Source organism: Tinamus guttatus, unplaced genomic scaffold, assembly GCF_059628265.1.
Source record: "Tinamus guttatus ecotype Peru unplaced genomic scaffold, ASM5962826v1 Tinamus_guttatus_pri_ptg000075l, whole genome shotgun sequence".
Classification (NCBI taxonomy): Eukaryota; Metazoa; Chordata; class Aves; order Tinamiformes; family Tinamidae; genus Tinamus; species Tinamus guttatus.
Window position 1 is genome coordinate 140,511 of NW_028288609.1, and position 26,777 is coordinate 167,287.

Consider the following 26,777-nt stretch of genomic DNA (forward strand, 5'->3'; position numbering starts at 1 on the left):
CGCGTCGTGCTCTTCGCTGGGTATTGACGGGGGGGCAGCACACAACGGTACCGGCACGGGGCTCAGGCCTCAGCTGGTACCGGGGCACGGGAAAGGGCCGGGAACAGCGGGAAGGGGCCGGGAAGGGCGGGCTCCGCTCCGTCCCAACAGGGAGGGCGCTGGCGACTGCCACCACCCCTCGCCCGGGCCCTCCGGACCAAGGCACGGGCTCTGTCCCGGTGCCGGTGCCCCGGCAGGGCCTCACCGGCTCCGGCCGCGCCCTCGCGCCTCATCCTGCCCGCCCGGCGCGTGACGCCACCGCCTCGCGTCATCACGCCGCCGGGAATGACGTCACTCCCGGCCCGCGCACCGCCCAGGCGTGCCGTCGCTAAGCGACGTGCCGCAGGATCCCGCCCCCGCCAGCGCGGTGACGTCAGGGACGGGAGCCGCGGCGGGTCAGCTGGCGGCGGCGGCTCGAGACTCGGGACTGCGGCAGGTAACGTAGCGTGACAGGCCCGGGAGCGGGGACCGGGGCAGGCCCCGGAGCGGGGGGAGGCCCCAGGGGAGGCCCCGGTCCCGGCTCTCACCGCCGCTTCCCGCAGAGGCCGCGGCGGGGACGTCGCCGCCATGGGGGAGCTGTTCCGCAGCGAGGAGATGACCCTGGCCCAGCTCTTCCTGCAGTCCGAGGCCGCCTACTGCTGCGTGAGCGAGCTGGGCGAGCTGGGCAAGGTCCAGTTCCGCGACGTGAGTACCGGCGCCGGGCGCGGGGCCGCCGCGGCGGGGCCGCCCCCGCTCAGCGGAGCCGCTTCTCCCCGCAGCTCAACCCGGACGTGAACGTCTTCCAGCGCAAGTTCGTCAATGAAGTGCGGCGCTGCGAGGAGATGGACCGAAAGCTGCGTACGTCGCCCTGCCGCGCTCCGCGGCGGGGGCGTCGGGCCGGGCCTGCAGCGAAACCCCCTGCTGAGGAGCACAGGGCCAAAGAGGCAAAGGCCGCTCTGCTCGTGTGGGTCGGGAGCCGTTTGGGGCTCCAAAATTTGCTGAAATGGAGCTTTTAACCCCCAAGAGCCCACCTTGTGATTGGAGGTGGAAGCTTCTGAGCAGGCTAGATGGAGGCCGCGGTGGCGATAATTCGATGTTTGTATTTTTGGTTAGCATTAAGACTAACTATGTTATCTCTCCAGGGTTTGTGGAGAAGGAGATTAAAAAGGCAAATATTCCCATCATGGACACCGGTGAAAACCCAGAGGTACCATTTCCCCGTGACATGATTGACTTGGAGGTAATTATGTGTGTCAAAACTTCAGTAGTACTTGATTCTAGCTGAAAGCAGTGGAAATTAATAAATAAACAGTAGCCTTTATTGCTAAAGATGCCTGATTTATATTCCCCGGCTGTCTCAAAGTGTTAGCTGCCCTCATCTACATGAACATTAAGATCTACCTGCTCACTTATCCCAATACTTTTAGAAGTGAAAACATAAACTTCCCTCAATTTGTTGGAGCTGCTGATTTATTGGTGGAACTGTTAAAGTTTATTCAGGATTATTGTGTGCAATAATTCCATGAAAATATCTTGTCTGCTATATTATTATAATAGATTTAAAAGCACTTAACAGAATTACTTTAAGTGTCTTTTCTTCTTCTTTTTTCATCTTGCAGGCAAACTTTGAGAAAATTGAAAATGAGCTTAAAGAAATCAACACAAACCAGGAAGCTCTGAAGAGGAACTTCTTGGAGTTGACAGAGTTAAAATTTATACTGCGCAAAACTCAACAGTTCTTCGATGAGGTCAGGATACCAGGGCGGATTAGCACTTAAGCAGCCGGTTCTTCTCCCACAAATTGCCATTTTATTCTCAAATGTGTTTTTAGTTGCTATTTTGAATTGCAGGGTCATTTTTTGTACTTTGCTTGAGGAAGCCTCATAAATTATTTGCCATTTTCATGCAGCACACATAGCTACTTTACATCTTACAGCTTTTTTTTTTTTCAATTAATCAGTGGTTTGTGTAGAAACTGCAAAACAAGACATTAGTACTTAAAATACATCAACAGCAGAAATCTGGGGCTACAGTGAGCCCTTTCTTCGATGGATAAGGGTTTCTTTGGTGTATATGCACATAAACTGAGTCATACCTCACACATGGGCATTAGAATCAAACAGTTTCTCCTCAGCCTTTGAACTGTTACACAGAGGTTCCTTGTTTTAGTCACAATGCAAAAACCATTGGAGTTTATGGATTTCTTTGGTTTTACTGAGCCTTTGATCAACCCCGAAGTTCTCAGAGGTAAGTTTGGGAGCAAGTTTGCCATTCAGAATCTTCCAACATCTTATCCAATACCAAATAGGCCAGGAAATGGCAGGAGCACTGTGTGTTTTGTCCCTCAACCCAAGACCAGCTTCTCTGATGCTGTTCATGGTACAATGGCACAGAGCCTGGATGGGAGAAGAAACTTAATCCTTCATCTTAAAGCTTAGAAATTTCAAACTAGAAGCTCCGAGAAGGAGAAGGACATATTTTTGCCCAGTACATGACCAGTTCCCTCCAATCCAAGGATTTGATCCAAGAATTCCTAATGGGTTTGGTTCTAGTATTTACAAAATGCTTTAATCAAGTAGAGCAGGGCTCCTGCAGGCTTCAGACCATTTATCTAACCGTCATTTTTGGCACAAGATGCTGCTGCCTGTTGGGGCCCTGACGTTGTTTCTGTGCCAGCACAAGTTTTAGTCACTGCTGGCATAGATATTGCTACTGTGATCTATGATGGGGCTGGGTTCATTACAAATAACTTATCTTCAAGTGTTGAATGTCCACTTCCAAGTTTGTGGGTCTCTCTGGACAAACAGTGATAACCTGGTAATCTATTACTCAGCTTCATTAAGGTGCCATTGTCTGTCTGTTCTAATTGAGCTCTGAAACAGAACAAGTACAGTTAATGCTCTCTGCTTTTTTCATCCTCACTGATGAGAATTAGCTGCTACTTTTCAAGTACAGTACTAATCTACTAAACTTAAAGGTCAAGATACATTTTCTTCTGAAACAATTACCTCAATGCACACTCGTATGGTGTTCTGGTTTGAGACCTCAGTGAGTTTACCATTCTGGCCATAGAAAAATTATGTATCAAACTCCTCTTGTTTGGTAACTCTTTTCTATAATTGTAAGCCAAGACTTTTGAAAGTTCTAAGCCATGCTGCTGTATTTAAGAGCAAACCAAACTCCTGAGGCATGAATTCAACAAAAGTGTTAAAACTGTAAAACAGCTTTACCTCATCCTGAGGACAGCTCTACACAGGAGATCCTGAGCCTCATGCAGTCCCTAAGCATTGTAGGCTTCATTTCATGCCGTTCTTTGCACAGTACTTTCAACACTTGAAGACTTGGGTAACGTGTAGTTAAGATTGTGCTGTTCATAGTAATAAATTGCACAAGAAATGGCCTACTACTCCAGCTACTTGTGCATGGCATTTGCTGTGCTCACAGGCATCTGGGGGCTGGGAGGAGCTTTTTCACTTGTTCTTTTTACGAGCAATCTAGTGGAAGTAGCCATTTCTTGTCTCAGCATACCATGTTGATGATTATGATCCTTTTCTCAGTCTTCTTGTCTTTGCTTATAAAGAGCAGTATGAGCTGGAGAGATTTCTCTGAAAGTTTTGCCATAAGCAGCCTAGACTGAATGTAAAAGAAGACTGGAAAAGTAATGGTTAATGGCATGCAGTCCCTTGTCTCTCTTTCCTCTTTCCTCTTCTCTCCATCTGCTTTTTGTTTTTTTTTTTTTCCCTGTTTGTTTTGCATCTGTCATTTCCTCCTGGGCTCAGGATTAATAAATGAGATGGTGAAGCAAATCTTTCTTAGTTCTTGTGAAAATGGAATTTGTTTTCTTTCTGTGAACTGGAAGAGGCTTGAATTGTATGCGTTATGTGCAGCAATCCAGAACCGTTGTAGAGCAGAACTGCTGCTGTGAGGTGGAGCAAAGCTTCTCACAGGTGGCACCATTTGGTTTGTGTTAAAATCTGGTGAAAACGAGGCACACTTCAACTAGTCTAATGTACACGTTGCAAAATAACATCATGGAGAGTATCTTGACTATTGATAAATACAATACAAGCCTCTTAAAATATTAGCTTTTTCTCGTTGTCTTGCAGTGTCCTGAAATCTCGATATCAAATAATCATTAGTGTTTGATCTGTATGTTTAATTTTGAGGCAGAAAACTTTTTTTTTCAGTTTTTTTTTTTTTTTTTTTTTAGTTTTAAATTTTAAATGAGGCGAAATTTTCATTTAGTTTATTGGGCGTTGTAACAAGCTGACGAAAAATTGAAAGTATCAGAGTTCTCTGTTTTGGCTTTCTGAAATAAATTGGAGCTCCATTGCTTTTGTAACATCTGCAAGCTGTGTCAGCTGCCAAGGGGCAGGCAATTGAGCTGCATTTGATGTCAGCTTTGCAAAAGCTCTCCTTGCCTGTGGTAAATGCTCTCCTTTGACATGCAAGTAAAATGTTTTAGAGACTTTTTGCTGAAATTATTAGGTGGTTATTGTGTGAATAGAGAAACTACGGCTGAGTTGTTGAACTTGCCATGTGCTTTTGCAAGCCTGTGGTGCACGTGTCTGTACGGTTTGCGTGTTCTAGGGTCAAACTCTACCTTCAAGTGTATCAGCTGCTGTTGGAGAGGCCTCCTGGGTACCACGGAGGGTAGAATTTGGTCCTCTGTTTGTGCTAAGGAACTCTCTAGTTTTCCTCATTTCATTATATAAGCTGCAGAGGTAGAAATGACACAGGCTTCTGGCTGCAGTATGAGCATGGCAAGCGAGGATGTGGTATGAACATCCTCCTTCAATTGCTGGCGCTTACAAGCTATGTTCCCAAGAATTTAAGGATTTTAGCCTGTAAATTATCACAGGTAAACTGCTTCCCATTTTAATCTCTGGGGTAAAAAGAAAAAAAAAAAAAAAGCCAGATTGCCTTAAGCTATATATGTTATATGTGTCTGGCAATGACATGCAAATTGAATATGGCTAGATATTTGGGAAAAAATAGTGGATTTAATCAGCAAGGGTGCGCTTTAGTATTGGGCGTTTTCCTCAGAGGGAGAATTTTGCCAGCTAGGGCAGGTGCCATGCAGGACTCTGAGGTTTTAGGTGGCCCTAACCACTCGCCACGTGAGTGTGGGCACAAAGTGGGACGGGTCAGGCTGGCAGCCCTAACCCACGAGGTGTTGCCTGCGCTTCGAAGCGCAGCACACGGCCACTGTGTACAGGCTGTGCCCGTCTTCATTAACTGGTAGTAATTATCCACCTATAGTAATTGGTGGTAAGGACACCCTTCCTATCTGCATAGAACAGCCTGCCGAATGATTTCCCATGCAAATGTAACATCCAAGAATATCTCAGAAATTCCTGTTGCATCTAGGATGCAGAAAATTAACAAACAATGCAAGAGAGAATCTCCATGTCTATTGATTTATTTTTTCAGGGACTAGTGAGAGTAAGGCTTGTCAGTCTGCGCTGCATCATTGAAAGAAAAGCTTCTTAGGAACATGACTTGTATTTAAAACTTGATAATTTTTTGGAATTCTGCCTTTCTTCAGACTTATACATACCCCACCCCCATGTTCTGCTGCAGCAGTCATGAGACCTTTCTTTCATGGGAGCTTTGCTGAGCCATTCCACTTTTCCTCTTGTTTTTTTTCCCTTGTGTGAATCTTGCTCTCTGTTCGCTCATATAATCTTTCTTTCCACTATTCTATGTTCTTTCCTTCTTTCTTTTTCTTTTTCTTTTATCGTTTCCCAACTGTCTCCTGGTTCCTCATTCCCTGCATGCCACTAACTAGTTTCATTAGATATTAATTGATTTGTGAATTCAGGCTGAATTGCATCATCAGCAGATGGCGGATCCAGACCTGTTGGAGGAATCCTCTTCACTCTTGGAGCCGAGCGAGATGGGAAGAGGTGCCCCGCTACGGCTCGGGTAATGACAGCTCACACTTGTGCCTTGCTCTTGTCCGCTTGCTGCCCAGTGTTCAGCCTGCCAGTCCCTGCTGCTTGGAGCAGAGCTGCCGTGGAATTCCCAGTCTGGGGCTTCCAGCACACGAGGGCTGCTCTAACACTGCCTCTTGGTCTCCATCCATGTCCTACATATGTTAAGTTTCCAGTTCCTGTTTGTGCTTCAGACGTGTCTCTCTGTGCAAGGAGTCTGTTCCTTGTAAACCTTTCCTAGTGCTCTTTCAGGTAATCAGAGAGTCCTCAGCTTTATTTGAATCCAGTAATTAATCTGTGTACTTAGTACTCAGAAATAATCTGTATAATTCTATACCCTCCTCATTAGCTACTTCCAGGCCGTCTTTGTGTGCCTGTAATTCCTTATGTGGACTCAAGGATTTGGAACAGTGAGGTTGTCTTGAAGGTCATGCCTACAGCGTGATCATGCCTGGGGCAGCCTGCTCTAACCCTTGGCGTGTAGCTCACCAGGGACCTCTTAAAATGAACTGTAGCAGAACTTGTCTGTTTGCCTCTCCTTTGATTGGTGTTTTGTTTTTAATACCTGTATGTGGCGTTACTGAGTCTCACTCTGTTAAATAGTCATCGCTTTTGGTGTAGTGCAGTGCTTTCTCTCGTGTTTTTTTTTCTGTCTGTTTATAAGACTTCCCACTTTGTTTTAAGAACTAATTTAAAACAAGGTTTTTGTAGCTTTCCAGCAGGCACTGGCGCTTTGGGTACCAGCCTATGTACACCTCTCATCTCAGAGCTTACATTTATGCTGTTCCCTTCACAGGTTCGTGGCTGGTGTGATCAACCGCGAGCGGATTCCTACGTTTGAGCGCATGCTGTGGCGCGTGTGCCGAGGCAACGTGTTCCTGCGTCAAGCAGAAATTGAAAACCCCCTGGAGGATCCTGTAACGGTAAAAGGAACCATCATTCACAGAGGGAAAAGTCTCAGATGAGTGAAAGATTTTGCTTGTAGTTCTGAGCCTTTATCCCTCAGCGGGCTCCGTTATATTACGCTTCTCAGTACCTATTTGCAGTGCCTGAGGCCTTAATGATAAAATTTTCCAGTTTATTAAAACAAAAATAGCAGGGTGGGTGATGACCACTGTCAAAAGTGTTGTTAAACAACTCTGAATTTGGACTGCAGAGTGACGTAGTTGCTCCCCAGGCAGAAACACACAGTGCCACTCCTGTATGCAATCCTGAGTAAAGACAAGCATCCTAGTAAGACAGGTTCTTTTGGACATCAGGGGTATGTAACATCTGCAGTTCATTTGCTCTAGACTTGGACTTATTTTTTTATTAAAGCGGAGGGATGACTTACTACTAATACAAATGGTAAATGTTGTTTTTTTGCACTGTTTCCTCTTTACTATTACCTCAAATCAACAGACAGTGCACTTTGGGAACCATTACTCGTGCTTTAAATAAAAAGAAAGGCTACAGGCTTCACCGGAACAAAAACAGAAGTGTAAAAATTCAACAACTTCTTCTTTGTTTCTTGAATAAGGCTGATTTGTTCCCTTGTTCCACCAACTGCTGGTATTTGACTTGTTAAATTATCAGTCTGCAAGGGAGAGTTGTTGTTCTTATTGTGCAACACTTCCTTAAATTGAGGTTACACCTAATGTAATTATTCCTGAAACATTATGCAAAAGTTTCCTAAGTAAGGTGGAACAATAACTTGCTAACAAATGCAGGAAAGGGGAGCTAGCTACCAACATGAAAACAGCTGTACAAAGAATGTGCCCTTAGCTTCCCTGGAGAATCAAAGTTGTTGTGCAGCTTCATCTTATTTTCATTTGCTCTTTAGCTTACTGCAGTCAGTTCACCTCCATAATCCAGCAAGAAATGATGATCCACATTTCATTGCGTCTTCACTGTTTTGGAGAGTTGCTCAGATTTTCCTGTTTATTGTATTACATAGACTAGATATTGGATATTGTGGAACATTTGCTTCAGTGAACACAAGTGTAATAGGGATCCTCAAGACTGAGGCTAAAAACACTGTGTTCTGGGTGAGTGGTGCAAAGTCCATTCTTGACTCATTGTGCAGACAGGACTTTTATCTGAACAGATTGAGAGGGAGAGAAAACCATTTCTGTTGTAATTTGCTATAATGCTAACCTTTATAAAGTGAAGCTATTACATTGTGCTTTCTTCTGTTCTAGGGGGATCATGTGCACAAGTCTGTGTTTATCATCTTTTTCCAAGGTGACCAACTGAAAAATAGAGTCAAGAAGATCTGTGAAGGGTATGAAATTAATGTCTTACAGTTGGACATGTTGCTATCCACAGTAACCATGAAAGAGCAATTGCAGATATTTGAAATGCAGACTGAAATTACTTGACATCCCTGTTTACCTCCTGATTTCACAATGACATCAGGAGCAGATATAAGTAATTGAAACATGTTTTGCAGCCAAATGAGTTGCTCCCCAAGCCTGTAGTGCTCCAAGCTGATATTTGCTTTGTTGTGGAATCACTAGAAGCAGTTGAGTTTGTGTTGAGACCGACTCTCAGACGAACCTTTCATTTGAAAAGCCAACAGTATTCTCCCAGGGGAGATCAGCAGCCCATTACTTCAGACAGCAGCTGCATTGGCATGATAGCAGCACCCTGCATTGGGATTGCTAATCAACTTTGTAACAGTGCCACTGAGCATCTGACATTGCAGAGGAGAGAGGATTTTCTTCCATTTCCTTAAGAAAGAATTGTTTAATATCAAGAGTTTTGCTCACTTTTGTTTTAAGAAGCATTCAGCTACTCTTGATCTAAAGCAAACTCCTCTGTGACCATTTGATTTGAAGACAGAAACTGCTTCACTATCATTGCTGATCAGGAGATCCTCTTAAGGCATTCCTTGCTTTATTCCTATGTTTCTTTCAGCCATCTGTTTGCCTGACTGATTTATCTTCTTCCCGTTTTGTTGCTAAGGTGGCTTGCATGTCTTTCAGATTCCGGGCCTCCCTCTATCCCTGCCCAGAAACACCACAGGAGCGGAAGGAAATGGCTTCTGGTGTCAATACCAGGATTGATGATCTTCAGATGGTAAAATAAATGAGCTGAATGTTGTTTTTAACACGTGCACACTCACTTGCGTACTTGAATTCATCTTTGGTCTATATTAAAAAAGAAGATAACTAATTTCCGACTCCGAAAGCTTCTATAAATGCCTGTTTTCTCTACCAGATTTTCAAAAACATTTAAACTTATTTCCAATTTGAGATAACAGTACTAATTAACTTAGCTGTTTGTTTGTTTGTTTTTCTTTTCCTGCCTGTTTCTGTATTTTCACGTTGCGCTGTCCTGAAGAGTTTCTGCTTTACAGCTAATCTTTGTGCAGCAGCCTGAGTGTTGGTAAAACGTAATAAGCACACAAAACTACTGGGTACCAGCTCTGCTACATTTGATACTTGCTTCAAGGAAAGGCAGTAAGTCATGATGCAGAAAAGCTGTCTGAAAGGATTGAGCCAGTCAGAAAACGGTTCAGAAGCTAAAAGGAGAATAACAAAAGGTTCAACCCGAACTGTTTATTTTATACAGATGCTGTCTCAAGCTGGAAGTTGTGCAGTGCAATTGTTTAGTAATGACAAAGGAGGCAAGAATGCAGAAGCACGTTGACTAGTAGAACTCAAAACTGCCTGATAGCTCTACCCTATGTTCTCACTTCCTCTCGAGTCTCAGACTTTCCAGCCTGGGGACCTGACTTGGCCCGAGTTTAGATACATTCCAGTTGGAAATCTACCTCAACAATAAAAGCACTTTCTTCCTTTCTCTTTAGTAAAACATCTTTTAATGTAATCTTTCTGTGTTCATTTAAGGCAATGTCCACCTCATTTGTAGCACTCTGCCTTTTAACGTGGGTGGATAAAAAGGAGTTGTCTGACCTCTGAACAGAGGTCATTTGAAATATCCACTGAGCTTGGAGTTGGAGGAGGACAGTAGTCAAAAAGTGTATCTGAAAAGAAGCCTTACATTGTTCTGACAGAATAAGTAATATGGAGAGTTAAGTATATATTGCAAATATGTGGCAGTTCCATGCACGTGGTGAGGGAAGAGGGTTCCTTCATCCATCCTCAGGGCAATACGTGTCATGTTGGTCAACACTGCCTCATTGTGCAGTGTTGCATGCTGCAAATTTTCGCCAGTGACCTAGTTTGATCTTTGTCCCACCTCTCTATGAAAGGTGCTGAACCAAACGGAAGATCATCGCCAAAGGGTTCTGCAAGCAGCTGCCAAAAATATCCGTGTCTGGTTCATCAAAGTGCGCAAAATGAAGGCCATCTACCATACCCTGAATCTGTGCAACATTGATGTGACTCAGAAGTGCCTGATTGCTGAAGTGTGGTGTCCCGTTGCTGACCTTGACTCTATCCAGTTTGCTCTCAGAAGAGGCACTGTGAGTAATTGCGCTAACTGCTCCTGCCTGCTCTGCTCAAGCAGATAGCAACTGTCAGCCAACACAACATGGGTTCATTGATTTTTCCCAACTGTGAGTTTCTGAAAAACATCCCTTTGGGCTGTTGATGAGTCAGTTCTCCTAAAGCATCCTCTGTGTAGTGTGAAGAATCCTGGCCTGTAGATCTGTTGCTGTGTCTTACTTTGTTGTAAATAACTTGAGCAAACCTCCAAGTTCATGAAAATGATTTACCAGTAAGAAATTTTTCTGCATTTGAGTACTTTGATACCTGTCACTAATTTAGGTAAGCTGTTCAATTCACTAACTTAGTTCTGCTGTTTGGATGTATAGTAGAAATTATCAAAGGGAGCTATCCAAGAGATTATCAAGTTACTTCTTTAGTCCAATAGGTAGTAAATTGAGTGTCCAAATTTCCAAATGTTAATGAGAAAGTAAATTTTTATTCTGTCCTCCTCCGCTCACAGGGTGGATTTTCTAATCCTGCTTTTCTGTAAACAGGAACACAGCGGATCTACTGTCCCATCTATTTTAAACAGGATGCAAACCAATCAGACCCCACCAACATATAACAAAACTAACAAGTTTACTTCTGGCTTTCAAAATATAGTGGATGCTTATGGCATTGGAACGTACCGTGAGATAAATCCAGGTAAATTCATACTCAGAAAAGTACAAGTCGTTCTTCTTTTGTCATGGCATTTCTCCTTATTGTCTGTCCCATATGAAATTTTCTTTAGCACCTTTCTTTCTCACGGGCTTGAAGCAAAGTTCTACTTACTCATTTTCAGAGAACTGTTTAACAGCTACTTTGAGATAAATGAGCTCTGTGTCTTTTCAATCCTTTTGCCACTGGCTGTTTTTCTTAGTGTTTTTTTTTTTTTTTTTTTTTTTTTTTTTTTTTTTTTAAGTAAATCTTCACTATTCAAATACAGTACATTAGGAGTGTTGTGTTTTCTTACAGCACCATACACAATCATTACGTTCCCATTTCTGTTTGCTGTGATGTTTGGAGACTTCGGCCATGGAATCCTGATGACCCTGTTTGCTATCTGGATGGTATTTAGGGAAAGTCGTATTCTGTCACAGAAAAGTGACAATGAGGTAAGGAGACAAGTCACACACTGCTTTGCATTTAAAGCAGAGTTGCTCACACCTTCCCTTTTTTTAAAGTGAGAATGCCAAAGCTCTCTGCATTTGGAATTTGTGAAGCACCCAGTCTGTCACAGACTGAGCATTATCATTTCATAACAATAGTGGCTTCTTTTGGTTTCCCTTCAAAGACCTTTGAGGGAAATTGCTCGAGGTAGTTTGTTGTTTAATTTGCCTATCCGCCCAGATGTGCTTAGACCGTAAAAGAGTTCTGCCACTGTATAACCCCTAATCAATTTATATATATTATAAAATCTTTCTCCAAAGATTCTTCCCATTTGCTGATCTAGGTGAGTCTCACTTGTGCAGAGCTTAGGCTGACAGGAGGTAAAACAGGGTTAAGATACACTGACAGAGCTGGAGCTCTGCCCACTTCCAAACTCATGCTTCTGTCAGGGGGATTGCAGCAAGGTGGGGAACAGAGTGTCTCCTGTTCAAGCAAACCCAGTTTTTCTGCACAAAGCCACACTCACTGTTCATGCTCTGTATTCAGGTTCTGTGCTTGCAATGCTACATGTAGCCCCGGCCACGGGGAAGCAGAGACCTCACACTTTTAGCCCATTCCATCCTGTTCGTGTTGGTTATCTTGAATTGATTTGACTGCTTCATCTTTCTGAGTGATCTTGTCCTCACGGAGGTTATTTTTTTCCTGCTAGATGTTCAACACTGTTTTTAGTGGCCGGTACATCATTCTGCTCATGGGACTGTTCTCCACTTACACGGGCCTCATCTACAACGACTGCTTCTCCAAGTCTCTCAACATGTTTGGTTCGTCGTGGAGTGTCCGACCGATGTTCGCAAGCAATTGGACGTGAGTAAATAGTTGATATCTAGATAAAGAGTGATGCTGATAAGAGCGACCTGTCTTTCCACGTCTTCCTCCCAGCTCAGGAAAAAAACAAAAAAAACTTTTGAATTCAGCCTCAATTAGAATTAGAAGATGGGTGCCAGTCGGATAGATATCAAGTTTCCAACCAGCTTGTTTTCAGAGAAGTTGCCATTTAGCACCCTTCTCCTCACAGATGTAGCAATACTCCTGACCACTGCATCTTTTTTTTTTTCTTTTTCTTTTTTCCTTTTGACACTGTATATTGGGTTGGACAGCTTGGTTATTCATTTAGAAAAATCCTATGGCCACATAGGAAGCTTAAAGCTTCCTAAATTTGAGATGCTCCCTGCCCTCACAAGAGAGGGATGCTGGTAGCTCTAAAAGAAAGAGGTAAAAATTGCTTGTGTTAATGTTTGAATAACCTATTTATTCCCTAACAGTGAGGAACTTCTTGAGACTGCCCCTCTGCTCCAGCTGGACCCTGCTGTTCCAGGGGTGTTTGGTGGGCCCTATCCCTTTGGCATTGACCCAGTAAGAGCTCTTCCTATCTCTCTTGTCTCTTAAGAGTGTCCTATCAATAAACAGACAAGTACTTACCCACTTCAATATGAAAGAATTCCACACCCCTTCCATCCCTTTGGCAGACTCAGTATATCTGGTGTTGGATATGCTCATGAATGATAAAATGAAGCCAGCTTCTGCTGAGGTACCAGGCTGAGGATAAACAAACTTGCTCTCAGAATCATACAAGGCTTCCTGTTCATTCTTTCTAACCTGCAGCATTTTAATAAAGTCTGACAGAGACTTTCAAGACACTTTACACAGTCACCATTTTACCTTGGATAAATTTAAAAGTTGCATCTCTTTAGTCAGTCTTGAAAACGTAAATTTCCAAGTAATCTTATTATTTTCTATCTGTTTAATGACACATTCTTGTATTTAATTGTGTGCAAAGACACATAAGTGTTTAATAACACTTTATTCTTGTAATGTATGATACAAAATGCATGTGATCTGCATCAAAGAGCTAGTGCAAAAATTAGAACTACATTTAAATGCTCATTTAAATGAGTAACCATAATATTCTTGTCGAGTTTACAGGCCAGTTGACATTTTTTCCTGCAACTTTTACCTAACTTAAAAGTTTGGAAGTTTAAACCTTGCTTTGGTGGTGGGATTGGTGGTTGACAGTATTGCTATCTTTAAAAAATTGATGTTTTTTTCCCCAAAGAGATGTGTGTGTGAGACAAATACATCTTTGAAAGAGACTGCTCTCAACTCACCTCTGTCTTCCTTTTGCTTGGTGTTTGACTGATTCGGTGTTCTTTTTTCACAGATTTGGAATATTGCCAGCAATAAGCTGGCCTTCCTCAATTCCTTTAAGATGAAAATGTCTGTGATTCTTGGCATTATCCACATGCTCTTTGGTGTCACCTTGAGTCTTCTCAACCACATGTAAGTTCTTTGCTATAATTTTCTGTGGGAGTGGAGACATTGGTGCTCCTTTGGGTGGACTGCGTATCTTAGTTCAAGAAGAAAGAGTCTGTTGGAAACTACTTTGAGCTTTTTGTCAAAGAGCGTAACATTTTTTTTTTCTCTCTGTTTGCATATGTATAATAATTCTTGTCATTCAGTTACCAGATTTTAGTCCTGGCTATTACTGAAATGCTTAGCTTCTGTAGTTTTGTTCCTGAGACTTTTCTTACAGCCATTGAAAGTTTATTTTCATTACATCTGCCTCATGCTAACCAAAGGTAATTTTAAACTCGCCATTTTCTTCTGCAGATACTTCAAGAAGCCATTGAATATCTACCTTGGATTTATTCCAGAAATTATTTTCATGTCATCACTATTTGGATACCTTGTTATTCTCATTTTCTACAAATGGACAGCCTATGATGCCCGCACATCGAGAGATGCACCAAGCCTTTTAATACATTTTATCAACATGTTTCTGTTCTCCTATAGTGATCCCAGCATCAAGATGCTTTATAAAGGGCAGGTATGTGTTCTCACTGGAATAATAGGATTAGCTTTGACCTTATAATGACTGTAAAATGAAGATGAAACAATTTTTCCTTGTGATAGAGGGAAACATGGCATCACTTTCAAAGCAGGATACTGTTTAATGTTGAAGATGGAAGGAAGAATTCTTATAGAGGAAATTTGTATCAGCTGAATATGTCACCTGTAGCTCCAGAACGTTTGAATCTAGTTTAATAGTAGAATATGATTAGGAATCTTGTATTGCATCCTTACCTACAATGTGGTGCCTCTGAGTGCAGCTGAGATATTAATGCCATCTCCTCACAGCCTGCTGGACATCTGCCGAATTGTGATTCCCTGCAGAATGGTTTGGGTTTTCCCTCCTTTAAACAAGCATTACTTGCAGCGTGCAGTCAGAGGGGACAGCTGCAAACAGGCATCAAGTTCAGTGCATGTCAGTGCTCCAGGAAGAGAGAAATATTATGAAGCATCTGCATGCTCTGGGAATTCAGTCATTCAGTGCTACTTGCATAAGACTTCTTGCAAGCTCTTTTTTTAAACACAGCCTGTCACTAAATCATCCAAGACTGTTTCTTTTCTTTCTTTTACAGAAAGGGCTGCAGTGTTTCCTCGTGGTGGTGGCGTTACTGTGTGTGCCGTGGATGCTGGTAGCTAAACCCCTGGTCCTTCGCCATCAGTATTTAAGGAGAAAGCACTTGGTGGGTCACTGCATCTTATATTTTGAATGTGAACACTAATTATGGCTGAAAAGCTATGCTCTTTGTCCTGTTCTTGGATATATAGGCTCACACTGTATTGTGACCTGTAAAACCTTTTGCACATCCCTGGGCATAAAGGCAAGTGGGTTTTATAGGAGATAAAGTGTTGCCTACCTGCTTCTCAGATCTGGATCCAGCATGAAATCTGCTCTAGAAAAACCTGCATAATGATAATGATAAATACAATATATCTGGCTTAGGCATTGTCATCTGGCTAAAGAACAGGGTCTTTCTGGTTACTAGATTCATTTCTGTGCCTTTGCTGGGATGACAATGTGAAAGCAGAAATGTAAGTTTAATTGGCTGATAAATTTATCAGCTATCTGTTAGAACAGTTTGGATGTGTTTGTAAGAAACAAAATGTTCAAACTTGTGCAGTGCTTATATGAGAGGTTATCCCTTGGGATATTCTCTAGGTTTTCAACTGTACTGTAAAATATCTTTATATAAGATACAGGTACCTGGCACACGTGCACTGAGGATACTTGAAAATTCTCCCTGCATGTATGGCAGACAGCTTTTAGGATGCTAAGTGAGTCAAAGAACAGTTCAGTTAAAGACAATCCCTCTCCCTTCTCTGACCATCTTTCATCCTCCCATGTCCCCTCCATTCGTCTCCCTTTCTCTTTTTGTTTTCTTTCTCCTCCCCTTTTTTTCTTCCATTCACTATCAGGAAGGGCAACCCGTGGAGGCCCAAGTCAGCACAGTCCCGAGCGAGCAGGCACTAGAGGCAGCAGCGGCTGCAACAGTGAGTGGATTTAAAAATCACGTGATAGATTTAAAGATGGGAGTTGGCTTTATATACCTAATTATCAAGAGTATGGAATATATCTGAATTTCGTGAGTGAGTGGCAACTACACCTTTAGGGTGAAAGTTGGTATACCAGAGCAACAAGATGTGAAAGTCAAGTTACAGAATCTTAAAAACCCTTAATTTGCCAATAATCCCTCAATTTATGAAGCCTTAATGTTTGGAGTTAGCCTGTTCACATTCCATGCCACGGGTGATGAGCACAGATACTAAAGTAGTGTGCAAGGCCTTTTTTCCCACTCATGGCATTTCAGCTTACCCTCTAGGTGGGTCACACTCAAAGGTTCTGGTTTTATAGTGCCTCAGATCCGTCACGAGCACTTCTTGTCTTTGGGACATCTGGAAGGAAGCGGAGATCCTGCCGTACCATGCACATAGCTGCTTGCTGGTTAGAGTTCCAAAAACAGAGACGTGCAAATCAGGCCTCTATTGTGCAGCGTGTGTTTACGAGGCCTAAAAGCTCTGCATGAAGACGCTGTCAGATGATGAAAGGTTGTGTGTCCTTTCTTGGTAGTGGCAAGACCGTATGGAGGAGGAAGCCTGCCATAAATCAGATGCAATTATGCAGTGATTGCAGTTGCCAAGTGAGGTACTCTTGAGTACATTAGAAGAAAACATTAGAAGCAAAGTTTCAACATGGTTTGTGGATTATTCTTTCCTATTAAAAGTGTAATAGAGTTGAGGCTGCCTCAGCTGTTGAATGTCAGAACAAATGTCTATAAAAGGAACTGTTTGCACAATGCCAAATTTCTGGCTAAGGGAGAGTCTGATTTTCCACGCGTGGTGTCACTGTGCCTGACCCACTGATGGGGGGAGCAAGTGTGTCTATACCCCAGGGTCAGTGTGTTCTGCTTTGAGTTGCCTCTCTGTGACTTGTTTCATTGGAAACAGCAGTGGTGTTTCAGTCCTTCCTAAGTGCTTGTCCAACAGCTGCTGGGCAAAACGTTGGTTTGTTGCGCATCAGTTCCAACATTTGTCATTGTGAGATGTGTGGCTTTCACTCAGGGTTGCAATTGAACTGCAATGTAGAATGTTCATTCTGGCAGTCTTTTTTTTTTTTTTTTTTTTTTTTTTTTCCCCAGCCCTAGCAGGAATGAGCCTCTTTTCCCATTCAAGCTGGGAAAGAGATTTGTACAGCTGTTTTCACCTGGGCCTTAATATTTAATATTTTTTTTCTTCTGTAAGCTGCTGCAGCTTTGGGGGTCATAACCTCTGCTATTGCAGTAAACGATTAACAACACTTTGCTCTTTCTTTTTCTGCATGTATTAGGGAACACACAACTTTGGTGGGATCCGGGTGGGCAATGGACCAACTGAGGAGGATGCTGAGATCATTCAACATGACCAGTTATCTACCCATTCTGAGGAAGGGGAAGAGGTAAGCACCTGATCGTCCTCTGGCTCAGGCCAGTGCACTTGGTGGCAGAAGGTGCTGGATTTTTGCCTCTCTCTCCTGATCTCCAACTTCTTAAAACTGAATAGGAATATTTTCATAGCAGTGAAGTACTGCAGACTATGTTCTGGGCATTCCTAGGTCTTCAGAGATTAAAATTAAAAAAAGACACAGTATAATTTGGGAATAAAGAAACACGCAGCACAGTGTGTCTGCCCTCGTTGCACAGAACCACCACCGAATAGGCTGCACGGCAGGAGTTGCCCAGTATTCCCAGGTGGCTTATTCGTGGCTCTGGCTGAAGTACAGTGCATTTGTGCTACTCGTTTGTTTTTCCAGTGTTAGCCAAAACCCAAGTGTTGTATTTCTGGAGCAGTAAAATCTTGTTTACTCGTTCATTTTGACTGTTAAGGGTAATAACTGCTTTGCTTTACTGCTGGTAGAGAAGAAAAAGGAGTTAATCTTGCTTCTCTGGGAGTGTTGTGATGCCTCGAACAGCTCCTCAGCATTACGTTGTCTCTGCAGTGTGAGATGTGTTACTGCTGTATTGTGTCATGTTCAGGAGGAAATGCTTGAATGTGTTCATGATTAATGATGTGATTGAGACCCTGCACTAAATGTAAACTTATGTTTTCAAGCCTACAGAGGATGAGGTGGTAAGACTACAGCCAGCTTTGCATTCATGTCTATATGGAATGTCTCCTGTTGATGTAAACCACATGATGAACTCAACATGTTATGTCACGACATCTTGTTTTCCAAAAGATTAGTTATTTACATGTTACAGGCCATTTTTAATTCTTCATACAACACTACCTCCATTAACAGACCTTTAATTGCTTCATCTGTTAGCTTGTTTGTCTTACCATCCCCTGACCACAGACCTTCCTTACTTTTCCTGGAAAGCTGCTAATTCAGAGGTCTGAAACGGAAAAGTTTATGCTTCTAAACTTTTAAGGAAGCAAGTCTCATTTGCCTTATGTTGTGCCATTGGTAATTCTTGACAACTATAAACTGCTTATAGATTATATACCTGTATTTATCAGGTCTAGACCTGATAAACATCAAAAATGCATAAAGCTGTCGTGTGCCAGTGCAAACCTGCTCATTCTCCGGCTCCCTGGTGTAAGCAGTAACATCCTCCAGCAGCTGCAAGTAGCTGTAAATGGCCATAGCTTAAATATTTAGCACTGTCCATTTGCTGTGTGCTGTATCGACTGAGGCAGGCTCTGTTGAAGAACTTCTGACAGCTGATTTAACTCGTTTTAAATGTTTATTGCCCTGGATATACCAGGGAAGAAATAAGAAAATAAATAGCCTGTTGTTTATATCTAGAACTTTTAACAATTAATCACTTGGTGTCTTTAAAATTTGATGTTCTCTTAAATATGAGCAGTTTCTGCAGCATAGATTAAATCCAAAATGTAGGGACTGTCTTCCCAAACTGCAGCATAAGCAACCATCCTACATGACTAACTTCCTTGTGAGTTCTTTTCATTTATTTAAAAAAATTACCAATGTGCAGAGACTTTGCCAATGAAAGGAGCACAGACGTGACTTTTTCAGGATCACTTTGTGCATTATTATTGCTCTCAAAAAGAGCAATTTTCTATCTTGTAAGATGCTCTTGTGGATCATATAGCAAAGCTACATAGATAGTATTGACTTGGGCTTTATTGTTATTTGTATAAAGAAAAGCAATATTTGTAATAATACTTTTTTTTTTTTTGTAGAAATACATACAGTTTACCAATCAATTCATATAAATGCCATCTTGTTGCTGAAAAGTCTTTTCCTGGCAAAGTTCATGCTGATTTTTAAAACTATTTTACTTTAATACGATAGAATGTGACAACAATATTTAAGGTGTAGCAGTGAACAATCATTCTACAAAACCTAGCAAGACATATATAAAATTGGCAAAAATAAACGATAAGAGTTGAGAGAACCAGGAGAAGGCGGTATCAGTGCCTGAGTTCAAACATAATGCCCTAGGTCATAGTATGCCCATTCCCAAGTTGGACAGCACTTGCTGCAACGTTATTTTCTGTGTTCTTTTTTCAGTTTGACTTTGCTGATACTGTGGTATACCAGGCTATCCACACCATCGAATACTGCCTGGGGTGCATTTCAAACACTGCATCCTACTTGAGGCTCTGGGCCCTCAGCTTAGCCCACGCACGTGAGTATTCGTCCAAGTGGAAATTTGGATCCGTGTCACAGATGAACCTGGGCAAAGGGGTTTGGGGAAGGCAGGAATGCAGGTACTGTCCCTCTCTGTAGGGTCCTGCAGCAGGACGGAGGTGTGTGTGCATTAGCTACTGGTAATTGGGTCTAAACTCGAGTGTCTAGTAACACAGTGCTCTCCTAAAGGTCACCTGCATCTAGAGGGGATAGATGGAGTTCAAAGCACTGAATAAAGCAAAAGGCTGCTGAGCAAGGACTGATTAGTTCTAATTTAACTGATTAGTTCTTGCTTTGTAAGTAAAGTGTAGCCCTTTCTGTCTGAATGCTCCGAAATGTGCCATCTCCTTCCTTTTCTCTTCACAGAGCTCTCGGAGGTGCTGTGGACCATGGTGATCCACGTGGGCCTCAGCGTGAGGAGCCTGGGTGGAGGCTTTGGCCTCTTCTTCATATTTGCTGCCTTTGCTACCCTGACAGTAGCAATTCTTCTGGTCATGGAGGGCCTGTCTGCTTTTCTCCATGCTCTTCGCTTGCACTGGTGAGTTATTGGAATGTCCCCAAGTTTCTAAGTACTTAACTTCACAGTAAGAAAATCGCCATCAAATGGGCTGTCTACAGAGATGCCCTCTTCTAGAAAGTGGTATTGACATTTGCACAGAGAAGCAAAGTCCATAAATCATTACCTTAGGATTATACAGATTTCTGAACAGGATAATAAATCCAATCCTAAATAGAATCCTATCAAATGTATTTTGCTATTTTGCAGTTGGAAGGCAAAATCTGGGTCTACAAACTCACAAATTAGTTCAAAAGGAGCTATTTTAAAAATCTCTCAGCTATGAGCTATTGTATACACTTGATTGCTGAGCTGTACATCTCCAGCAGGTTCTTTGCTGATACCTGCTTAGCTGAGAATGGTGCCCGTGGTCTTGTTCCTGTTCTAACAGCATGTGTGTAACAGGGACAGCTTTGGCTGCCTGCCCTTTGAGGTGCAGGGGAATATTAGCCATTTGCTGCTGCTTCTCGTTTTGCTGTGTGTGTGGACAGCCAGGAATGAAGGAGTTGCTCACTCAGGCACTCATCTCTGTCTCTGCACACAAGAATGGGAAGTGTTCAAGGGCTTTTCTCTAATGTGTTTATAAGAGCCCTTGCTGTTCCACTTCAGATCCAGCTGCTCAGTGCCTTGAGAAGTTCAGAGCAGCAGCAGGTCCTCTAGAAATTCTCTTCAAACTAAATGATAGCACCATGGACGAGCAAGTCCATGCCCCTGCTCCGGGCAGTTCTATCCCTGCCATCTCTTTGGGCTGGTTTCTTTCCTGGCAGCCAGGAGAGCAAAGCAGAGAGTTGTGAAGTTCGCAAGAAACATTGTCCCTTGCTTAAATGGGAGAGACAGGCCACCCTGAGCAATCTTTTTTAAAGATAAATAGTTATGTAAGTAGAAAAGGAGGCCAGGGGCATCTTGAATTAGAAAAAGAAGAAAAAAGAAAAGGAAAATTGCTGAGGGGGTGAGTGGGGATCGGCGGGGCTGGGGCGGCCATCTTGTGCAGGGGAGCCGTCGAGGGGCCGCTCCTGGAAATGGCTGCTGGATGGCGCTTCTGTTTTTCCTGGCATGCAGCCTAGAAACGCTCATACCAGGCGCTTCAGAGCTTCTTGCCGCCTGGCCGGTGTTTCCACATCCTCATGCTGCTGCCGTCGGCCTTCGCGATTGCATCAGTGTGAAGGGGAGAGCTCTGCAAACCCTGCCCCGGCCATTGCTCGCAGCACAACAGCCGCAGAGCGCGAACTGCTCTGATTGCACGGGGGGTTCTGAGCTTCAACCCGCTGTGAATTTGTGGTTAGTTTTCCAAATGTTTCTTCCCCGAACACCAGTGGCACATTTCTGAACAACAGTAGGTGAGCAGTCCTCGAATCCCATTTCTTCATGGTGAACTCATGGTGTTGTTTTCTTCTTTTTTTTTCTCCTTTTTGTGAAAGGGATAGGTTAAGATGCAAGGAGATTTTTCTTAAAGATAGTTATCTGTTCATAAGCACAGGCTGTACTTAGGGATGCCACTGGCAGAGCACTTGGCTGAACTGTGAAGAGGAGGTTCAAGAGGAGGTTCTCAAGAGGGGGTTCTCACACTGCCAGCCCATCTTTAAAGCTTAAACTATCTTAGAAATGTGTAAAGGAAAATGGCATGTATCTGAAATGGCAAAGAAACGGAGAAACCAAGCTGAATAATAGCAGTAACCACATCTAACAGTTGCCAGGCCAAACAACTGCAGGGCACTTGCTGAGGAACTGCAGAACTGAGCTCTTAATGAAGTCATATTTTCCCCAAACATGTGTTTTGAACTTGTAAAATTTTAATTTACGTTATCTAAGAGAAGAATCGGTTCAAGCTTCAGGTTGTAAAAGCAACTCTAAAGCAGTACTTAAGACTGTAACGTGTTGAATTTGTTTGGGGTTTGCTGGGTTTTCCTGGAGAACGAGGCACTCAAGTTGTTCAAAACAACACGCCAGTAACTCGCCTTTTTAGTGAGAACATGGAATCAGCAGGTTTGCAAAGGCAGGTGCTCTCTGGGGGCACATACCGCTGTCCTGGGCACGGCAGATGGGATCCCATGGCAGGAGAAGTCACCTATGTGGAATTTGAAAGGTGTGGGAGGCTCGGCCTTCCTGGAAAGGAGAAGTAATTCAGCATGTGTCTTACTGGGGGAAAAACAGATTCTTCCGTGAGGCCTGCCCCTCATTCCCAAGTGGGGAGGGTTTATTTTGCACTTCTTCGGAAAACATGCATTCCTTCAGCAGGCTGGGTTTGGCGTGGGGTGACACGGGGTGGAGGAGAAACTCGTAAATGCTGCCAAAATCTCGCTCTTGTGTATCAGAGGTCCCCTGGAACGTGGCCGCAGTCCGAGTTGTGCTTTTAATTCCTCTTGACTGTAACATCATTGTTGTTAAAATAATTTATCTTGGCGTTTGCCTTTCGCTAATGTAGTTTGACATCACTATTATTTAGATTAAGGTAACTCGCCATCTTATTTTAAGCTAGTCGGCTGTTGTAACATGGGCAAAGTAGACGTCGTCCAACAGGAGAAATTCATAACCGAATGCAGAGTAGTAGGGTCCTAACATCATGAATTGATGCAGAAATGCAGTTTTGGTGGAGATGTCTTTTTGTAGACAGTGTTGTAGGTTTAGAGCTGGTTTTGACAGCTTTTCTCCCTAGAAAAAGCCTCTAGAGCAAAGGGACCATGCAGCGGTCCCTTCTCTCCCCCCGTGCTCCGAGCAGCTCCCTGGCAGATGCGTGTCCTTCGCCTTGGCTGTATTTTAGGCATCCCCAGACGTGATTTTTCTTCGTCGTGCCGTGCTCGAGCTGTTTGCCACTGATCCCTAAACATCCGCGGAATGCGTAAGGCAGTCGGCCCTTCTGAGGAAGTGAAATGGGTCTAAAATAGCCCTGCCTGCTCAAGGGGAGATGCAGTCGAAGGTGAGGAGCTGCCGCCCAACCCCTGGTTCCGCTGGAGCGGCCAAGTGGCCAGTGCTGGGGTCTGCGCAGGGACAGCAGAGCAGATTTCAAGTGCAGCAAACGCAGTAAAACTCAAACGCCCGCGCGGAATAAATGCAGAGCAGCAACTGCGCGGTGTAAACCGAGAAGGGAGCCGCAGCGTGAGGAACAGGCAGGTCCTGGGCCTGGCCGAGCTCCTGGCGCCCCGCCAGCGCGGGGGAGTGCTATTTTCCGAGCGGCGTGGGTGTGCTGGAGCCGCATCCTGCCGGGAATCCGGGAGCGGAGGTGGGAGTCGAGCCCCACTTCCCACCCACGCGCTGGGATCTTATTTATTTTACTTTGTAAAGGTCAGGAGCCCGAGGCTTGTCTTTAACGCGAGCATAAGAGCACGGTGCTACTTTAAAAGGCCGTGTTGTGTGACACGACCCCCAGTATCACGTATGGAGCAGTTGTCCTTTTTGGGAAAGAGCAACTCCAGCAATCTCTGCAAAACTGCCCCATCGCTTTGCAGCTGCGAGGGGCTCGCAGGCTCCCTGCTGAAGGTGCTCTCTGAATTACTGCCTCCCTTGGGGATCGACACCTCGGGCTCAGAACGCAAACACCAAGTGGCAATTTGCAGTCTACTGACAGAAAATTAGGCTTTTCTGTTCAGCAGATGGCTCTTCAGTTGCTTCCAAATGGCACTGAGAGCTGCCCAGTTTTCCAAGCACTGTGGGTATTCCATGATTCTATTTGGCTGGAAAAAACATGCATCTAGTGTCCAGCAAACACTTAAAATAATTATTAACTCGAAATCTGACGAGTATGTTTCCTTTAATGCAAACTGCCAAAAAGCTTTCCAGTCTGTTTATTTGCAGTGCTAACTGTCTAGTAAATCTTCAGCAGAACTTGGTGACTAACGAGAGGCACCTACAGAGTTTGCAGCAGAGCTCGGGCCGGGAGAGCCGGCGTTGCTGGAGCGCGGTGCCCGGAACCAGAACGGAGCCGCTCGGAAACCTCCCTTTGTGGCATCTGGTGAACCTTGTCACTGGTTCCCTACCAGAGCGGCAGCCGCCTGTTCAGCTCGAGGCATCCGCTGGGAGCGGTTGTGTCCAGGAGGAGCTCGGAACAGTCCGTCGGCAGCGGTGGTGACTCGGCCTCCCAACCCTCGCGCTTGCCTTCGCCGAGGGCGTTAGTCACAGGCTGCTCATGGGGATTATCAGGGTTCCTGAAAAACGGAGCGTCTTGGCAAGGAGCCTTTCCTCCCCCGTGGAAAGTCCTGTTCATCCAAGGGATTCCTTTGCGCGGGCACTGCGCTTATCTGCAGGAACAGGCAGCAGGACCGACGAGGGAGAAGCTGTTTTTCTGAAAGCTTCACCCGTGTTCTGTTGGAAAAATACTATTTGCCAGCTGAAATACCAAGAGCTTGGGCCTTGACATGCTTCCTGATTTGGAAAAAAATAAGTCAAATAAGCGTTTTTGCATTTCAGAAAAATCAAATGCTTATCCTGAATAGTTTTAGAATTGCTGGGAGATTTGTTTTTGCTCAATTCCTACAGAGACTTAGTTTTTTTAGCACAGCACGTAATGGAAAGTGTTTCTCATGAGCCTCAGGGAAACACTGTGCTTGTTTTTGTTGTGAACCCTGGGATTATTTTTCTCGGTTCCCTATTTGGCGCTCGCTGACCATTGGACTGTTGTGCAGTTATTCTTTTTTTAAACTTGGTTCGTTAGGGGAAGCTGAGACAAAACGCACATCCCCGGCTCTGCAGACAGCGTCACTCGAAGACGCTCGAGTAAATAAACAGAAGTAGGAGAGGGAGGAAGTCTGAGCGTGGCCTCACGGTTGTTATAACCAAAGCCTGACCTCGAGTAACGTGGTGGTGCGGGAGCTGCCCTGCCCTGCACAGGTTTCTGGGGGTTCCTACCCCTATTCCTGCCTTTATCCCCCCAGGGGGGTACAAGCAAAAAGCACCCCAGGAATTTTCCTCTGTTCCGTTCAAGAAACATCAATTGGAAAAGGATTTGTTGTGTCAATAGAAGCATTACATATAATACTCTTTTTTTTTTTTTCTCTCTCTCTTTAAAGCTTTGTATAACTTTACAGTCACTAATGCATGTACTCTCTTGCCTCTCTTTCAGGATTGAATTCCAAAACAAGTTCTACACTGGCACTGGATTCAAGTTTCTCCCGTTCTCGTTCGATACCATCCGCGAAGGAAAGTTCGACGACTAGAGCTGCCCCCGGGCGCGCACTGTTAAACCCTGTGGTCAGCCCCGTCCCGCGTGTCCCAGTTGCATGAGATCCTCCCGTAGCCACAATAACTTATTGCAGCCGCCTCGAGTGTTACCGGGAGCTTCGGCCTCCCTCGGTAACGAGTGACACTGGATCAAGCTTTCGTTTCCCGAGTTTAGCACTGATACTAAGTGCATGCAGTGTTTGGAGTTTGTGTAATTTTGTGTAGTTCTTGTGTTGTGAATTTGCTCGCAGGCTCCTCAGAGCAGTAGGAGAAAAACGCAGCTACAGCTGAGGGGGCACAAAATCATGCAGGGAAAAGGCCTAATGGCTTCCATTGGGTAAAGCTTGCCCCTCCGGGGAGAAACTAGGGGTTTTTAAAGACAGTTTTACATATTATGGACCTTGTGTCTGCTTCTCTTAAACACAGGGTGAGCACAGGGCACCTTGCATGCCAGGGCACCCTTCTACCTCCCCCCTTCCACGTGGGCACTGGTTTTATCTGGAAGAAGCAGCATCTTCTCCCTTGCTGGGACCAAGCTCTTCTCTAAGCTCTGGCCAGGGCTTGAGGGTGCTTGTGTAGCTGTGGGGGAAAATAAAACACTTTGCAAATGAAATGGGGGACTATTTGTAGGTAGCGTGGAGGAAGCCCATATTGCAATTCTGACACGATGGTGATACGGAGGAGGGAAGAACTTGATCTTGCAAATGGTCATCTCACGTATCTGTCACTTGGAAAGGAAAAATCTTGATTTTCACGTTGTAAATTCCCAGAGGATCTGCAGTACCGGAGCAGAGTCCGCGCAGCCCCGGCAGCGCGGAGGTGGCTGTGACGCTGTCACGGCCATCACGTCCTCAGTGGAGGGCAGGCGGGTGAGACCTGCCCCAAGCGGCTCCCTGGAAGGGGCCCCCAGTCTCAGCTCTAGCTGCTGCTTTTTCTCCTCTGCAAGATGTGAATAATTCCCTGCCCTTCCCAGCCTGCTGCCGAAGCAACGGTGTGTTCGTGTTGGGTGTTCGTGTTGTGTGCGGTGTTGTCACAGTGCAGCTAGAGTATTTGTGTACAAAAAAATTAAGAGCCTAATGAGAATAACAAGAATCATTTTAACCTGGAGAGGACCCTGCGTGTTTACAGTGATGGAAAATGAAAGAGAAATTGGGAAGCAGCCGGCGTGGAACTGGCTGCCTGGGTGAAATGCGTTCCTGCTCGTCACCCTGTGAATTAAATTAACTGTCCCAGCCCTGGTGTGGCCTCGTTTCTGTCCTCCCGTGCTCTGTGCGCGCCTGGGGAGCTGCGTCTGAGGGAGCCTCCTTGGGAGAGCGGGACCGTGCGCTGGTGCCGGTGCCGCGAGGACGGGCCGGGGGCAGCGGGGCAGAGCAGTGCGGGCCCAAAGCCCATGTCGTGGCCGGGGGTTGCAGCGAGAGGGGCCGCGCAGCCGCGTGCACCGGGGACACAAATGGAGCCTTCGTGGAGCCCTCGTTTTCCACGGCCCCGCCGCGCTCGCTCTTCCTGGCGCCCGAGCTGCCGGGGGCTGCGGGCTCGCGGCGCCCTCTGGAGGC

The 26,777-nt window shown here is 44.5% G+C and overlaps 1 protein-coding gene across 7 annotated transcripts; it reads left to right on the forward strand.

Annotated features, from left to right (window-relative positions):
- The first annotated feature begins 563 nt into the window (after positions 1–563).
- Positions 564–25,439, forward strand: ATP6V0A1 (ATPase H+ transporting V0 subunit a1). 7 transcript variants are annotated; one of them, XM_088519864.1, is made up of 22 exons: positions 564–723; positions 798–876; positions 1,161–1,258; positions 1,638–1,766; positions 5,843–5,946; positions 6,751–6,877; positions 8,135–8,217; positions 8,921–9,014; positions 10,153–10,365; positions 10,885–11,035; positions 11,348–11,487; positions 12,192–12,346; positions 12,805–12,895; positions 13,701–13,819; positions 14,150–14,366; positions 14,962–15,069; positions 15,803–15,877; positions 17,211–17,318; positions 17,972–17,989; positions 19,398–19,515; positions 19,884–20,055; positions 25,127–25,439. In XM_088519864.1, exons 1-22 carry the CDS (start codon positions 607–609, stop codon positions 25,218–25,220), a joined length of 2,610 nt encoding a protein of 869 aa, XP_088375990.1. In that variant the 5' UTR covers positions 564–606; the 3' UTR covers positions 25,221–25,439. The 7 variants fall into 7 exon arrangements, with proteins under 7 accessions (XP_088375990.1, XP_010209437.1, XP_088375991.1 ...); XM_010211135.2 differs by having other exon boundaries at positions 5,864–5,946; XM_088519865.1 differs by lacking the exon at positions 17,972–17,989.
- The last annotated feature ends 1,338 nt before the right edge of the window (positions 25,440–26,777 follow it).